At 40.8% G+C, this 17,574-nt stretch overlaps 1 protein-coding gene across 8 annotated transcripts in view; it reads right to left on the bottom strand.

Annotated features, from left to right (window-relative positions):
- The window catches only part of PROM1 (prominin 1), a 114,185-nt gene that overhangs the window by 30,842 nt on the left and 65,769 nt on the right, over positions 1 to 17,574 (bottom strand). For all 8 annotated transcript variants that reach the window (XM_036853841.1, XM_036853838.1, XM_036853839.1 and 5 more), the window contains exons 5-9: positions 13,112 to 13,232; positions 9,374 to 9,437; positions 8,388 to 8,477; positions 3,510 to 3,727; positions 1,277 to 1,351 (exon numbers count right to left, since the gene is read on the bottom strand). In XM_036853841.1, coding sequence (XP_036709736.1) covers positions 1,277 to 1,351; positions 3,510 to 3,727; positions 8,388 to 8,477; positions 9,374 to 9,437; positions 13,112 to 13,232 — 568 coding nt within the window. The remainder of the gene's footprint in view (positions 1 to 1,276; positions 1,352 to 3,509; positions 3,728 to 8,387; positions 8,478 to 9,373; positions 9,438 to 13,111; positions 13,233 to 17,574) is intronic.

Raw genomic sequence — 17,574 nt, 5'->3', positions numbered from 1 at the left:
CCTCTTCACCCTGCGAGGATACAATGAGAAAATGGCTGTCTGCAACCTGGAAAGTGTCCTCATCAAAACCCAACCCTGCTGGCAAACTGATCTTGGACTTTGAGCCACCAGAAGTGTGAGAGATAAATTTCTGTTGTTTATATACCACCTACTCTATGATATTCTTTTATAGCAGTCCAATCTAAGTTACAAAGTTTATAAGATTTATGGTGCCAACAAGTTTCCACTTTAGCTTAGCAACATCAATGCCATAAAAAGAACATTCATGACTTCTGTTTCCTCAAAGGCAACTAAACCACCCAGCACACTGGTGCTTGTGTTGGTTTGGTACAACTGACCCCTCTACATTTATCTGTGTTTAGACTTGGGGAGGTCACCCATCATAAGAGGTTTAATCACTGGAAGAGGACTTACAGATCTCCTGGTTCAATTCCCTCATTTGACAAATGAGGTGACATCAGAGTGCAAAGATCAAGAGTTTTCAATGACTTGTTTAAGGGGACACTTCCTTTGTTAGTATATGTAGATGAGTGTTTAATAGATATTTGATGAATTTTTTATACCCATGATAAAAGACAGAGTCAAGAATAAAGCTATTCTCTTCCTTTTAGGCTACTGGGGAAATCACAGTATTCTAGCCCAATGTGACCCCTGCCTGTTTTAGGATTTACAGTCTTGTGGCACAATCAAGACATGAAAGCAATAATCACAGTCGTGAGGAACTTAACAAGAATATTTGCAATGCTGTAAGAATGTATTAAAAAAGGTTTTGATCTGGTCAAGATGCCCAGGGAAGGCCTAGTTAAGAAGTGATATATAAAGCTTAAAGTAACTAGTCCCTAGTAGCCCAAGAAGCTGGGCAAAGGAGAGGGAGAAAGAAGAGAGTGTCAGGCAGAGCACACAGCCTGTGCACATGAGCAGAAATGGGAAGAAACAAAATCAACATGGCTGACTCACCGGCAGAATGGGAGAGCATCTTGTGTCAGAATCAGCATGGGGTCCAACACTATACCCGTCCAATTCTGAGCCCCAGGAAGATGAGATCATGTTTTTCTTTTTATCTCTTATGGTCCTAGCAAGGTGCTTTGCATACAATAGATGCATAATAAAAAATTCTTGAATTGGAATGAACAAAATTACCTGGAGGATAACATCTATCACCCTTCTTGGCAACTCCTGTCCAGAATTTCACTGCTTTTTTGCTGTTACCTATTTCCTTATGTACTATTCTATTCTTTAAAATAATCTACTGTATTTTTTTTTCCAAAAAACATACCTTTTGGACTAGGCTGGACAAATTTGTTTGAAGAATATCATTAAGGTTACCAATCTGTTCATCCAAAGATGGGAGCTGAAATTTTATAAAACAAGATATAAAGCAAGGTGATTACCTGACCCCCAAATTATTTGTCATAAAAAAGGGAATCATCTTAAATCCAAGTCCTGAAGTCTCTATATTACAGGGTGTGATCTAAGTTTCCTTTGAACAATATTGTATTGTTGGAGGAAGACACAGTAGCTTGGAATGGACTCTACAAGCACTAATTTTAGATGTTTGAAGGTCTCTTATTAAAGTCAGCTAAAAATAAGGGCAAGGAATTTAACACAGATTGAATATGTGTGACCTCACAATTTCAGGTACTGAATATTGTTGAATACAGTTGTAAACAACCTCTTAAAAAACATGTTTAAAAGTAATAGTGGTTATATTGGTAAGTGGTCTGGAATAAATTTTTCATTTATAGTGTTATACATGGATTTAAAGTGTTCTATCTCTTACCAATTCTGGGACAAATATCATGGGCCTCCTGACACAATGTATCAAGAAGGACACAACATCACTTTTGTGAAATCCCTGATAAATAGGCATAACTCAAATCGAATCATGAGGGAACATCAGACAAACCTAAATCGAAGGTCATTCTATAAAATAAATGGCCTACAGTCTTAAAAAATGTCAATGTCACCAAAGAAAAAAGATTGAGAAACTGTTCCAGATTAAAGGAACTAAAGACACATGACAACTAAAGACAATGTGTACTCTAGACTGGACCTTAAACTGGAGAAAGGAAAAAAAAAAAAGTTTTAAAGAGCATTTTTTAGAAAAATCGGCAAAATTTGAATATAAACTGTGGATTAGACGGTGGTATTGGGTCAATGTCATATGCCCTAATTTTGGTAATCATAATGGTTATGTAAAGTTAGGAAATGCACTGAAATATTTAAGGGTAAAAGGGCATAATGTCTGCAACTTACCTCCAAATGATTGAGAAAAGAACAAAATGCATAGTATTGTATGCATATATACAATAGTACGAATAGATGATAGATACATAGATAAATGGATAAAATAATACCATTAAGCAAATGGAGCAAAGTATTGACAACTGGTGAATCTGGGTAAAAGATGTAAACAGGGCTTCCTGTACACCAATCTTGCAGATTTTCTGCATGTTTTAAAAGCCCATCAAAATTAAAAGTTACCCCAGACGTAAAAGGGAGGAGATATGGGGATATATGTTTATGTATAGCTGATTCACTTTGTTATACAGCAGAAAGTAACATACCATTGTAAAGCAATTATACTCCAATAAAGATGTTAAAAAAAAAAGTTACCCCAAAGAGAACTCGATTTCAAACAATTTAAATGCAAGTATAGGTCCTACACTCTGAAAAACTGTTCAATGACAACAAAAGTGATTGTAGTAGATTCAACACAGATGTTGAATGTGAAGTGTTTGAATAAAATTGATTCATGAAATGTGAAAGTCAGAAAAATCTAGCTATATTAAAATATTGTTTTATATAAAGTGTGATGTATACATATCACTATATTGATACATTAAAAACCATGAGTAGACATGATTATTTTATCTACATCCCAGAACTTTATTCAAGTTGCTCCAAATTCTTTTTTTTCTAATCTTCTCTTTGGGAATGTGAGAAATTACCTTATATTTAGGCACCTGTGGTTAATACACTAGGCCTATCATTTAAAAACATATTTTAATTTTTAAAGGTCTACAAAAATGCCTTCTGCTTCCTTTTTCCTCTTTAAAGCTGAATTCATCACAGATACAGAGAACAAACTAGTGGTTCCCAGTGGGGAGCGGGGAGGGGCAATATCAGGGGCTGGGGATTAAGAGGTACAAATATTATGGATAAAATGAGCTACAAGGATACATTGTACAACACAGGGAATATAGCCAATATCTTATAAAATGCACATTGAAACTGTCAAAATAAAATAAAAATTAAAAAAAGAAGAATCTGAACAAAAAGAAGCTAAATTCATTCTGATATATTTCATCAAATCGATGGCAGAGAACTCTCAAGGAGTATTTCCCATTATTCCTTCTCTCCTCCTGCAGCCGTTCCAACATGGCGGCTAAATAACCAGGAAGGCTGACAGAGGCCCCCAGCCACTGGGCACCTGATGGGTGAGCCCATGCTTAGCCCTCCCCAGCTGTCCCAATGACACTGCCCTGGAGCCAGGTTACCTTCCTCACCTGATCAAAATCGATGCTGCCATCCAGAAGGCGTAGAGAGTTCATAATGTTGCTGCAAGTGGTCATTACCGGATGCACAGAGCACATGGGGTCATTGAGCGCTTGCTCCAGGTTCCTTTTCACGTTACTCAGGCTGTCGCTAAGATTTGCAGATAAGTGTCTCACGTCCGTTAAGATACTGTTCACTTCGACCAGGGTTTCTCTGGTCTCTTGGATTTCTGTAGGAACACAGCCCGCTTCAGAACAGAGGCACCCACTAGGCTGGCAAATGGAAAAATCCCTTCTCATCTACAAAAGTACCCTAAAGGAACTTGCGATAAACTTGTAAGTGACACTGGAAGGCAACCAGAGGCGCCTGCTGTGAGGGGCAGTCTGAAAGGGGAGTACAGGGACATTGGTGGCCTCCTCTGCCTCTGCCAGCTACTCCAACCGACTCAGCTTTCCTACCTGGGGGCTCCTTCAAATACGCAGAGGTGAGTACCAACCTAGGAATGTGACCGGGACTCGTGGGCACGGCATTAACTGGCTAGCACTGGAGCAGAAGCCACAGGAAAAGGTGTCACCGCCCTAGCCTTGCCTAGCTTTGGAGAGGTCAGCCCAGACAGGCCAGCCTCTTCAATCCCAAGCAGTCTTAATTGACATAAAAACTGATCACACCCAGAAGGAATTTAGTGATGGATATTCAAAGAGCTGGAAGTAGACACAGCGATGGTTAAGATCACAGATTTGGATTCAGGCGAGTCTAGGTACAGATCCCAACTTCGCTACTTGCTGTGTAACCGGAAGTCGATTCCTGAACATTCTTTGGCAATGTCTTCATCTGAAAAATGGTGAAACCACCACCATGTTCATCACAAAATGTGGGGATTAGAATGGTCAAACTGAAATTCCTCAACAGCAGTGAGTCCACCTGTTTTAATTTTGGAAGTCTCACAGCCTAGGACGCATCCTTATACTAGGTGATCCCTAAAAATTGTTTGCTATCTTGATTTCTCTGGGGTATAGAAATCCATATTCATGACTTGGGAGGTAGCAAAATACAACTCTTTTCTACAGCGACTTAAAATCACAGCAGTAAAAGATGTGAAACTTAAATTAGAGGGCACTGATTTTCTTCTAAGCAGATAAGTTTTCCGGGCTCACAGAACAGATGTCAGGGCATCAGGCCACAACTGCATGTTGCTAGGAAAGTGTAAATGCCCTTAAAAACTGGTTTTCCCAATTTTCCCTGGCAACCACATAAAACTTGGTTCTAAAACCACACACACACACACACACACACACACACACTTTAATGCTTTGGTGTCGTGGTCTCTTGCCAAAAGTATTATGAGGGCTCACCCCAGTTCTTCTACTACCTTCCAGGATCAGACCAAAATTCAAGAGAAAAGATTGTTTGAAGCAGACTCCAAGATTTTCTATTCAGATAAGGTGATAGAATTGAGGATGAAGGGTCATACAGTCCAATCCGGGTAGCCTCCCCAGGTCTCAGAGTAAATCATCAAAACTAGGTTGGGGTGCCATCTTGGATGACATGGGCAATGCCATCTCCTAAGAGCAAACCTGCTAAGGCACAGCCTAGAATCACAGATTCCCCTAGTAACCAGGAGATGACCCAAACAGCCTCCTAATTTACAGATGAGTAAACTGAGGTCCCGAGAGGTGAAAGAGTTTGCCAAAGGTGCTATAGCAAGGTAGCAGAAGAACTACTATCTGAACAGTATTTGAGATAATAATAATAATAATAATAATAATAATAACAAAGATTTTATCAAAGAGTCACTCTGGACCTCAGTTACTCATCTTTTCCACCTACCTCCCAGGATTATCAGCAAAGCATGGAGCTAGTACCCAGCTCATATTAGAGGCTCAATAAATATCTGCCACAGGGAAACAAGAATCAGAGAACACAGCTGCAACTAGAAACACACAACAGAATGCAAAAGAGCATTGCAATATATAACTCACATCACACACCTCACATTTTAATGTTCTGTGGTTTACCTCTCATTGCCTTTTCCACTTTGACTTCAAGATGAGTTATTTTAAGGCAAGAAACAAACAAACAAACAACAGCAACAACAAAGAACGATGGATGATAAAACAAGTTGATGGCCCAGAAAACATGTGTCCATTTAGGCACCGTGAGTAGACATTCTAGGTTATGGGTGCTACACTGTCATGTCCCAAGAAGGACTCAGAAGTAATAATTTTTTTTATTTTCCAAAGGCTTCAAAGCATTTTATAAAATGTCTACTGGGTTATAACTCTGGGGGTCATTCCAAGCCTACCAAGATCACATATATTATGCATCTGGAGTCAGTGGAAAGATATTTTAAATTCTCAATTTTAGCTAATTAACATTTTACTCGTTCATAGAACATTTCCTTTATAGGTCCTGGCCTGCAGCTCAAATATGATTTGCAGAAATCCATTTGCATGTTTCTGCTTTCTCCAAAGGCCACCAGACACATAAGGTTGCAAAGGATTTTTAGCAAAAAACTTGCCAAAGCAGTTTATTGAGTACATTTTAAGAAACTCTGGCAACATCAGAGGCTAAAGTTTAACTTATTCAGGCTGGCTTTAAAAAAAAAAATATATATATATATATATATATATAATATATAAAACACTTCAATAATACAGGAAGCACTGAAAAGGAAAAAAAAATCTGTTTTAATCGACTTTAATCCAGCTAGAATTGTAATGCAAACATTAAAAACTGGGCAAACCATGAGGCAAAAAGTAAAGGTACATGCCAACCACGTTGCACCATTTTGCACAGCATTTATCTTCACATAATTTGGGAGCTGGAAGGGATCTTGGCCGACCACTACTCCAATGAACTGACTTGAGAGGGATCTGGGGTGCAGAGATGCCTGGCATCATTCTGTGGTCACACCAGCTCTTGAACTCCAGATTCCTAACTGTTCTTTCAAAGTTACACTGTGCTGTGTTGCCTCTGTTTCAGTGCCTCTGTCACTGAAGAAATCAGAAATATTTTCATTTAATATTCAGTGTTTGCTGATATCTGGCAGTATTGTGTCTGCTCATCACTACTTTGAAATTACGGTAGTTATCAGACCCTCCACTACATACTATTAGTTAAAGGGCTTAATAAACAAGCACATGTTGCTCCATTGCAAATTCACTTTTTTAGTATTTTGATATTTCAACCTGACACCCTACTTATGTAGGGTGTCATTTTATGACTAATGCCATTTAATTTTCAATAAAGGACAATAACACTCGGTTTGGGGGCAATCTGTCGGCCATGATGACAAAGAGTTCGTTTTGTGTCATAAATGGGGTTATTGGAGGAAAGAAATGTAACACTCAGTTGTAAGAAAATGTACTAATTAACAGGAATAAGAGGTTACACTCCTTGGACACTGAGCTCTTTATCTAAAACAATGCCCCTTATTAGTCCATTGTGTTACCATTTTTGTGCATTTTTTCTTTCACTCATTATTTTTTGTTTCCGTAGTGGGCCATCTTTCAGTTTTTAAAGATTACCGTATTTCCCTGGTTCACTGGCTCCTTTTGCGTTCTTTTCTACATTTTAACTTTAGTGAAATGAGCATGCAATCAATTTTGCATTTAATGTGGTACTTTCCTCTTTTCCCCAAAAAAGACATTAATTAATCCAATGGTCTATACAATATATGCTGCCTTAAAATCAAGGAGTATTATATTCTGATGAGTCACAAATAGCATAGTATATTGACTAGGAAATCAGAAGCTTTTAGTTCTCCTTCTCCATGTGTTGAAGGCTGGATAGGAAATTGATGGTTTAGGAAAATAGCTGCCACTGCGGATTGTGCACCGTATTAGTTATCTATTGCTGCAGGAGATATTATTCCAAAAGTCAGCAGCTTAAAACTACAAAGGTTTACTATCTCACACAGTATGTGAGGGTCAGAAATCTGGGATTGGCTTAGCTGAGTGGTTGAGCTCAGGATCTCTCCTGAGGTTGCAGTCAAGCTGGCAGCAGGGGCTGCGTTCATCTGAGGACTGACTGGGGCTGGACAATCAGATTCCTCGGTCAATAACACGGTTGGCAGGAGGCCTCATTTCCTCACCATGAGGGGAAGGAAGGAAGGAAGGACCCCTCCCCAACCCATCTCCTTCCGTCAGAAATACGGCTAATGGACAGAACCAAAATTAACCACTGGCTGAAGATTTATTTCAATTGAGTTTAAGTGTATTTGTTGTGAACTTCGGACAACTGTTGTACACTAACAATATCCCAGTAAGGACAAGAGCAAGAAAACTTATTTTTTTGTTTGTTTTCTTTTTTCCTCCATCTATTTTCCTTTATTCAGGTACCACTGAACCTCTGCTGTGATTGACTATGATTCAACCATAGGGGTAAGACTCATTCTAAAGACAAGCCTTGCTGTTTTAAACTTCAGTCTTTGTCAAGGCTAAATACACATTCTAGGAACACAATTTTCTAATATGTATGTTAGATGAAGAAGATTCTGTGGCATTTCAGGCAGAGGAAGCCTGTGCAGTACAGGGTCTGGGGAAGAATAACACCTTTGGGGACTTAACATCAGAATGAACACTGAGATTCACGGGTGGAATGGAAAGTGGGGTGCTGGTGGAAGAGACTGGAAAGATAGGCAGGGGCCAGGTGTGGAAGGAAGGAAGGAAAGAAGGGAGGGAGGGAGGGAGGAGGGAAGGGAAAAAGGAAGGAGGGAAGGGAGGTGGGAAGGATGGAAGAGAGAAAGGGAGGGAGGGAGGAAGGAAGGAAGGACAGACTGTGGCTCTGCCCCAGGTGACCCTCAGGGAAAACGAGAAAAGGGCGAGGGAGCCTCGGAGGCTGAGCCTTCCGGGTGGAGGCTGTCTTGGTCCTGCTGCCACAGTGCTCACCTTCTGCCATGGCCTTGATGTCATCCAGCACAGGGACCACTCTAGGTTTGAGGTGTTCGAAAATTCCGCCTCCCAGCAACAACTTAATATCTACATTCCAAGAAGCATAAGGGACAGTGAGGGTGGGGTCTCTTTCTTTAGCCTCCTCTTACCTCTCAGTCTCTTCCCGATGCCGATTTCGTTGCCTGGTTTAGTCTCTCCCGACGTGAAATCCCACTTTTCACTCCACGCCCCGCATGGCCGTGGACTCTCGTGCGGAGATTTCTTGGCACACTTCCAAGCCCTCACACCAGCTGCGCCCCCCCCGTGAAAACTTAACCACCGCAGACTCGGGGTTTCTTTGTACTAGGAATAGGTTCACCTTATCACCTTGATTCACGGCTGCAGGTGTCCCTAACCTCTCCTGCTGGACCAGGGTTTCTGAACCCGGGCTCCATCAACGTCGGGGGCCGGATCCGTCTTTCCTGTGGGACCTGCCCTGTGCGTTGCAGGGTTTTTAGCCACATCCCTGGCCTCCGCCAAAGGATGGGACCCAACCGGGACACTGAAAATGCCTCCAGATGTTGCCAGATGTCGTCTTGAGGGCAAAACAGCCCCTGGTTGCTAACCACTGAGCATGTGGGGACCAGCACCGCCCACCCCTCTAATTCCTGAAGCCACTGGCTTCTCCGGGGGGCCCATATCTGTCTTTAACAGCAGATCGGACAGAGACCCAATTCTTCTCTCACGTGGGGAGTGAAGAACAGGTGCCTGTGACTGCAGGAAAGCAGAAGCATTTTTATAATAAATGCTAGGCTTTAATGGCTGAGTAACAAACTACACGTTGTCAATAATGCTAGGGAATTACTGTTCTGCTTTCCCCCTTTGTTCACGCAGAAATTGCAGAAACAGAATACTACATTTCTTAGTCCATGTTTTATGGGACATGGCCATAGCATCTTCTCGCCAAAACAAACACATTTGAGGCAACGTTCAATTTTACTCACTGTCCAGATCCGAGAATGCCCTTGCCTTTGTGGTGGTATACTGGTCCAGTACATAGTCGATTTGCTTAAAAAAAAAAAAAAAAAAAAAGATTACATGAAATCTCTTCTTCTGGAGGTTTCCCAAGCCACAATAAAAAGAGATTTAACATATGAAAATTATCTTGAATCAGAGTGGTTTTAAAAGAAAGCAGGTACTTAGAGATATTTCTATTTTTTGGATGCTCAGACTTCTTATTGGCTTAAGAAATATGATTTCTTATTTCTCATGATTCTGTGGATTGGCTATGCTGATCTCCTGGTTGGCGCTGGCTTGGCTGGGGACAAATGGATCCCTCTCTCTATGTGGTCTCTCCTCCCAAGCGGCCAGCCTGGGTGTTTTCACGTAGTGGTCCCTCTAGCAAGAGGACAAGAGTAGACACTGCAAGGCCTTTGGAAGTCTAAGGTCAAAACTAGCACGAGGTCACGTCTACTTCATTCGTTTGGTCAAAGCAGGTCACAGACACATCCAAGATTTGAGGAGATGGAAAACAGATCCACCTCTTGAAAGGAGGAACTGCAGAGAATTTGACACCGTGTGAAATCTACCACCCTAGGATCATTTTACTTAGCAGCTATTACTGACCTCTGCTGGGGCCACTCACCCTTCTGCCTACTTTGTCTTTGTGGGTCTGCTTCCCCACACCCTCTGCAACACTGGGTATTACCACTTTTAAATAAAATAACTATTGCCCATCTTCTTAGTGAAAATGTGCATTTTTAATTGTTCATTTCTCCAATTACTAGACTAAGGTTAACTTGCAAATGAAACAACGGACAAAGGATTAATCTCCAAAATATACAAACAGCTCATGGAACTCAATTTCAAAAAAACAAACAACCCTATTAAAAAATGGGCAGAAGACCTAAATAGACATTTCACCAGAGAAGACATACAGATGGCCAAGAGACAGGTGAAAAGATGCTCAACATCACTAATCATTAGAGAAATGCAAATCAGAACCACAGTGAGGTATCACCTCACACCGGTCACAATGGTCATCATCAAAAAGTCTACAAACAATAAATGCTGGAGAGGGTGTGGAGAAAAGGGAACCCTCCTGTGCTGTTGGTGGGAATGTAAATTGATACAGTCGCTATGGAGAACAGTATGGAGGTTCCTTAAAAAACTTAAAATAGAACTACCATACGACCCAGCAATCCCACTACTGGGCATATACCCTGAGAAAACCATAATTCAAAAAGAGTCATGTACCACAATGTTCATTGCAGCTCTATTTACAATCACCAGGACATGGAAGCAACCTAAGTGTCTACTGACAGATGAATGGATAAAGAAGATGTGGCACATATATACAATGGAATATTATTCAGCCGTAAAAAGAAACGAAATTGAGTTATCTGTAGTGAGGTGGATGGACCTAGAGACTGTCATACAGAGTGAAGTAAGTCAGAAAGAGAAAAACAAATACCGTATGCTAACACATACATATGGAATCTAAAAAAAAAAAAATGGTACTGATGAACCTAGTGGCAGAGCAGGAATAAAGACGTAGACATAGCGAATGGACTTGAGGACACAGTGGGGAGGGGGAAGCTGGGGCGAAGTGAGAGTAGTATCGACATATATACACTACCGACTGTAAAATAGTTAGCTAGTGGGAAGCAGCTGCATAGCACAGGGAGATCAGCTCAGTGCTTTGTGACGACGTAGAAGGGTGGAATAGGGAGAGTGGGAGGGAGGCTCAAGAGGGAGGGAATATGGGGACATATGTATGCATATGGCTGATTCACTTTGTTGTGCAACAGAAGCTAACACGGCATTGTGAAGCAATTATACTCCAATAAAGATGTATTAAAAAAAATTTATGATGTTTGGGACCAGTTATATTTCCTCTGTAAATCAATTATTGACACTCTCTGCCCAATTTTTTCTAGACTTGTTAGAGCTCTTTCATATATTTTGAACTAGATAAGTTTCCCCCAAAGCCATAACACTTTAGTCTCTTTCCAAGATTATGAAAGCAAAGTTCACCAGCCATGATTGCTATGTGTTTAACTCTGCCAACTTTTTAGGAAACAGATTTTACTTTGGCATCTTTAGAATGATAGGTAAAAAATACTATGAATTTTTACTCACAAACTGGGGAAATGAAGCATTTCCCTCTCTGCACAGGCTATAAAGCTGAATAAAGTTAGCTTCTATAATCTCAATAGTAAAAATTCCTGCACTCCTTGCATTTTTAGTTCCAACCACATATTAAAAAACTAGTACCATATTTAATGTGTTGGCATTTTTTTAGAATATATTAAACCTGTAAGAACACATCCCTGTGTAAGGAAGCCCATGGATTCTGGCAGGCTCTTAGTGAATCTAATAGGATAGCATCCTTCTCTCTGCATGCTGGTACCCATTAGCTCAGCATCATATGTTTGATGGTTTCTGCTGAGAGGTTTTTATTTATTTATTTATTTATTTATTTATTTAATTAATTAATTAATTTTTGGCTGTGTTGGGTCTTCGTTGCTGCGCGCGGGCTTTCTCTAGTTGCAGCGAGCAGGGGCTACTCTTCCTTGTGGTGCGCGGGCTTCTCATTGCAGCGGCTTCTCTTGTTGCAGAGCATGGGCTCTAGGCCTGCGGGCTTCAGTAGCTGTGACTCATGGGCTCTAGAGGGCAGGTTCATAAGTTGTGGCGCATGGGCTTAGTTGCTCTGTGGCATGTGGGATCTTCCTGGACCTGGGCTCGAACCTGTGTCCCCTGCATTGGCAGGCGGATTCTTAACCACTGAGCCACCAGGGAAGCCCTCTGCTGAGAGGTTTTTAAAAAAGATGTTCTGAATAGGCAAAGCATCAATGTGCTTCTGGGATACAGAAAAAAGGTGCCCTCAGGTCACCCTGTCCCCAGAGACAACCTCCGTGCATATGTGTGTGTGTCTCTCCTTCCCAAGGAATTTTACACATCTATACAGATATTAGCAAATAAGTTTATATAAAACAGAAAGGTTTCATTACCAGAGTAACTTCAAGGAAACGATGGGGAGTTAATGATATTGTGAAAAAGAAAGGACAGTGGCACCAAAGATTTTTCTTTTTTAAAAAAGTCATGGGGCTTCCCTGGTGACGCAGTGGTTAAGAATCTGTCTGCCAATGCAGGGGACACGGGTTCGAGCCCAGGTCCAGGAATATCCCACATGCCGCGGAGCAACTAAGCCCGTGCACCACAACTACTGAGCCTGTACTCTAGAGCCCGCGAGTCACAACGACTGGAGCCCGCACGCCTAGAGCCCATGCTCCGCAACAAGAGAAGCCACTGCAGTGAGAAGCCCGCACACCGCAACGAAAAGTAGCCCCCGCTCACTACAACTAGAGAAAGCCTGCGCGCAGCAATGAAGACCAACACAGCCAAAAATAAGTAAATAAAATTGAAAAAGTCATGAGACCTTTAAAATGGTTAAGCACTTTTATAATAAGTAATATAATTCTATGTTATACCTTAATAAAAGAAAAGAAATAAAGTAAAATGCAATAAAATAAAAGCACCAATTCTGAAATTATGCTTTGTACTCTTTTGAAAATCACTTGCTAGGCCTTTATTCCTTTATCTTTAAAATTAAAAGACAACACCTGTCTACAATGATTATAGGGTTTCCAGAAGGTCCAAAGAAGATTCCAAATATATACAGGAACTCCCAAAGGCCTCAAACACAAAGCAGCATGGGACACACAGATTGTGGTCCTTACCCCTGGAGTTGCATTCAGGAGAGTTCTCAAGTCGTTGAAATTACTTTCTGACAATTTCCGAGTCTTTTCAATGTGAGTCCTTATGTGTTGGTTCGCCACAAAACCATAGATGATACCAATGCTGCAGGAAAAGGAAAGGAGAGCATTTACTGTGGGAGCCATGGCCGTGTGGCCAGGTGCGGAGCAGCCCACAGCCAGGGGGGAGGCGGAAGGTCTTCCTGTGCAGAGAACCCCTCCTCCCCAAGCCCAGCCCCTCCACTGCTACAGGTTTCCTGCCTCCATCCCATAATCCACCCACCACCAAATGTGGGCCACAGAACAAGACTCAGTCTTCTCAGGGAAGACACATATCCATTCAAGACACGTTGCTCTGTTAAATATGAGTCTTATAAATGGAACAATGTTCAGGAAATAGAAGTTACAAAGGTTATAAGACAGGGTGTGGAATACAGTCCCACTTCTGTACAGATGCGAATGTAGGTATACACTCTCCGTGCAGGGCGTGCACACACACACACTACATGCATACCTCTGCTCCCCTCAAGAAGACTGTCAGGAAAAATACTAAAATGATAAGAATGGTTTGGGCTTTCTAATGTTTTTGGTTAATCTAATTGTCTTTGTTAGCTACTGCATTGTCCAGGTTGAAAAGAAACGTGAATTACTTTAGCATTAAAATACTATATAAGCTGCAAGCCATAGAGTATATACCATCTCCTTTCACTTTATGTGAAGTACAAAATCAAACAAAATGATGGTGCTAAAAGTCAGTGGTTATATTTGGGGGAGGGGTGGGTAATGGTGTAGTTACTGTGTTCACTTCATAGAAATTCGCACATATGTGCTTATGATAGGAACACTTTTCTCCATATGAAATGCACTTTAATAAAGAGTTTCAGAAACACTACATGAGGGCTTCCCTGGTGGTGTAGTGGTTAAGAATTTGCCTGCCAATGCAGGGGACACAGGTTCGAGCCCTGGTCCGGGAAGATCTCACATGCCGCGGAGCAACTAAGCCCATGTGCCACAACTACTGAGCCTGCACTCTAGACCCCGTGAGCCACAACTACTGAGTCCAGGCACCTAGAGCCCGTGCTCCGCAACAAGTGAAGCCACCGCAGTGATAAGCCCGCACACCTGCAACGAAGAGTAGCCCCCGCTCGCCACAACTAGAGGAAGCCTGTGTGCAGCAACGAAGACCCAACGCAGCCAAAAATAAATAAATAAATAAATAAATAAAAACACCACATGAGCGGCATCTTACATGAAAAGCTACTCTACATGAAAATAAAAACCATGTTTTTCGAGCCATCTGAAATGTCTACATTTAATCATTTTAAGAGCTCTTAATGTCTACTAATTACTAACAATCCCCTGACAAATCCAACTGGTTTGTTTTTGTGTCAAGGCCTTTAAACATAAAAATGTTACATTTAAGATTGCTAATCACCAAGGTCCTGTTGGATTTAGCCACTAGATGGCAGCAAGAAATTATACAAGCTCATAACACACCCTACAGAAGTTACCTCCAGAAGTTAACAAAATTTTTAGTTTGTAATAAATTGTTAGTTTGTAACCATCCAATGGAAGGTGTAACTATGTTTCTAGAAGAAAGTTTTGCAAATAATACGCAAACTTTGGGGGGAAAATTCTGATGCAGAATATGACTACTTCTGCTTCTTCACCAAAAGCAACATCTTAAGCATGATGCATTCATATATTTACAGGTAGGATGGCCAACTGTCCATTTTTGCACCAAAAGTCCCACATTCCCAGGAAACCTCTCAGTCTTGGGTAATTGGGGAGTCATTTGCCCCATTTCTGTCATGAGTCATTCCAAGGAGCATTGCTGGTCTGGTTACCAAAGGGGAAGGGGGAGGGGGATAAATTAGGAGATTGGGATTTACATATACACACTACTATATATATAATATAGATAACCAACAAGGGGCTACTGTATAGCATAGGGAACTATACTCAATATTTTGTAATAACCTATAAGGGAAAAGAATCTGAAAAATAATATATATATATATATATATATATATATATATATATATATATATATCACTGTGCCATACACCTGAAACTAACATGATAATGTAAATCAACTATACTTCAATAAAAAAATAAAAATTTTTTAGAAGATAGAGAAATAAACCTATTTTCCCAGAGCAATATTACATAGGTGCATTGCCTTTCCAAACTAATCCCCCAAAGTCTGTAACACAATGTTGCACAACATTTCTTATGGTTAACAAGGTGCACTGGGGACTTCCCTGGTGGTGCAGAGATTAAGAATCCGCCTGCCAATGCAGGGGACACGGGTTCAAGCCCTGGTCCAGGAAGATCCCACATGCCGCGGAGCAACTAAGACCGTGCACCACAACTACTGAGACTGTGCTCTAGAGCCCATGAGCCACAACTACTGAGTCCACGTGCGACAACTACTGAAGCCTGTGCACCTAGAGCCCTTGCTCCGCAACAAGAGAAGCCACCGCAGTGAGAAGCCTGCGGACCGCAAGGAAGAGTAGCCCCTGCTCGCCACAACTAGAGAAAGCTCGCGTGCAGCAACGAGGACCCAACACAGCCAAAAATGAATAATAAATAAATTAATTTAAAAAAAAACAAAAAAAACCCAAGGTGCAGTGGAATATGCAATAAAGGAGGAACATGAGACTTGGGTTCTGGTCCCACAACTGCCACTATCTCATACTGTGTGAGCTTGAGAATGTCCCTTCCCTCTGTGAGCTTCAGTTGGCATCAAAAAGTAGAAATTAGATTAGATCAGTGCTTCTCAGACTACAAAGGAGAGGGGTACTGGATGTCCACAAGGTGTCTTCGATTTTTTTTTAAGTTTGGGTTCATGTTGATGATAATCTTTAAAAGATCTAATTAACAATATCCTCTGACACTTGAAAGGACCACCTTAGAATCCATTTTTGTTGGTCTTAAGTCTGCACTGGTATTTATGAGGCTGGCATTACACCAGAGCAATAATAGTTGTTAAGTGATTCACTCATGCAAAATAAGGCCGAACGACCCAAAATAATGACTTTGGAGCAGTGTCAACAGAAGGGAAAAAAAAAGCTGAGTCATAGTAATGTACCTGGAGCTTTATTTACCACGCCAATTTTCAACCATTCTACACCATGACAAGTCAGGATCACCACCTGAATATACTTGCCCGCTAGAGGATTTCACACTGGGGGCCCTTGCTCTCTCCCCATCGTGTCCAAATTATTTGTCATTCATCATGCTCCAGACCCATTTTTGTCATATAAGTCAAAGTGAACTTGGGAAACAAACAGCAAGTCCAAGTCCACGTGGCTTTCCCTGAACCCCCTGGATAGGAGAAGGACATCTTGCCTTGAACTCCCAGAGGTCTCGCCCTGAAGTTCTGATGGGTTTTTCTCACTTCATACTCTATTTTGCCTTTATTTCCAGCTATGTTTAACTTCCCTAAAAAGAGGTGGAAACGACTTCTTTGTCAACCTTGGCTAAGGCAGGGTCTCGTGTCCATGGTGGGTGCTCAGTGAAGGCGGATTTACGGATTGGGCTTTGTTTCATCTGATCCATTTAGAAGATTAGCCATATGTTCAGAATGTCCAAGTCAGAAACTATCTTTGTTCCTTTATTGCATAAATGCTGTTACTCCAAAAATCATCAATCAGTAAACACAGCATTGCAATACAATGCTGAATTTCAATACACCATATTTAAAAGGACACACTTCTGTTACTCAGTTATAGATCTAATTAAAATGAAAGCATTAATCATTTAAAAAAAACTGTACTAAACAGAAGTCTGGGATAGAATTTAGCAACTTTCAAAGCTGATTTTCACACTCATAACTCATTGTAAGTTTTATATTTAAAGACAGCAAATTCAAATGCCTACACAGGCAGGCAGAAAGCATGAAGGGCAAAGTGCCTGGTATGGACCTGTGGGAGCTGGAGATAAAGATGGGGGTGGGGCAGATGCTCTGTGGCTCCAGTAAGTGCTACTGTGATGGAAGAAGACCAGATCTTCCAATTATTCACAAAAATCTAGGAATCTGGATTTATACGTAAAGTCTCCCATTTAAAAATTTTTTTTTCCCATTTTTAAATATTAGCAACAAATCAAAGAAAAAAATTTTAAATACTACACAAACCAATTGATGGTCTCCATTTGTAATCCCAAATTTAAAACCCTTAGTTAAACACAAATAGAGAATTAAAAAGTTATTCTTTTTGTTGTTGTTGATTTAGACATTCCTTATTATTCAATGTTCTTTTAAGCATGCACACAAAAAAATCACATGAAATTAATGTTTTGTTTTGTTTTTTTAAACACCAGTCAACTATTAGGATATGACGATAATGAGGGAAATTCACCTCACACAAAAAGGGAATAAAATTTCAATCAAATGATAGTCAAACGACTATCAATTATCTGGCATTGACACAAAAGACTTTAAG

This window comes from Balaenoptera musculus, chromosome 5 (genome assembly GCF_009873245.2).
Source record: "Balaenoptera musculus isolate JJ_BM4_2016_0621 chromosome 5, mBalMus1.pri.v3, whole genome shotgun sequence".
In the NCBI taxonomy this organism is placed as follows: domain Eukaryota; kingdom Metazoa; phylum Chordata; class Mammalia; order Artiodactyla; family Balaenopteridae; genus Balaenoptera; species Balaenoptera musculus.
The sequence above is the reverse complement of the archived record's forward strand: the minus strand, read 5'-3'. Positions and strand labels throughout refer to the sequence as shown.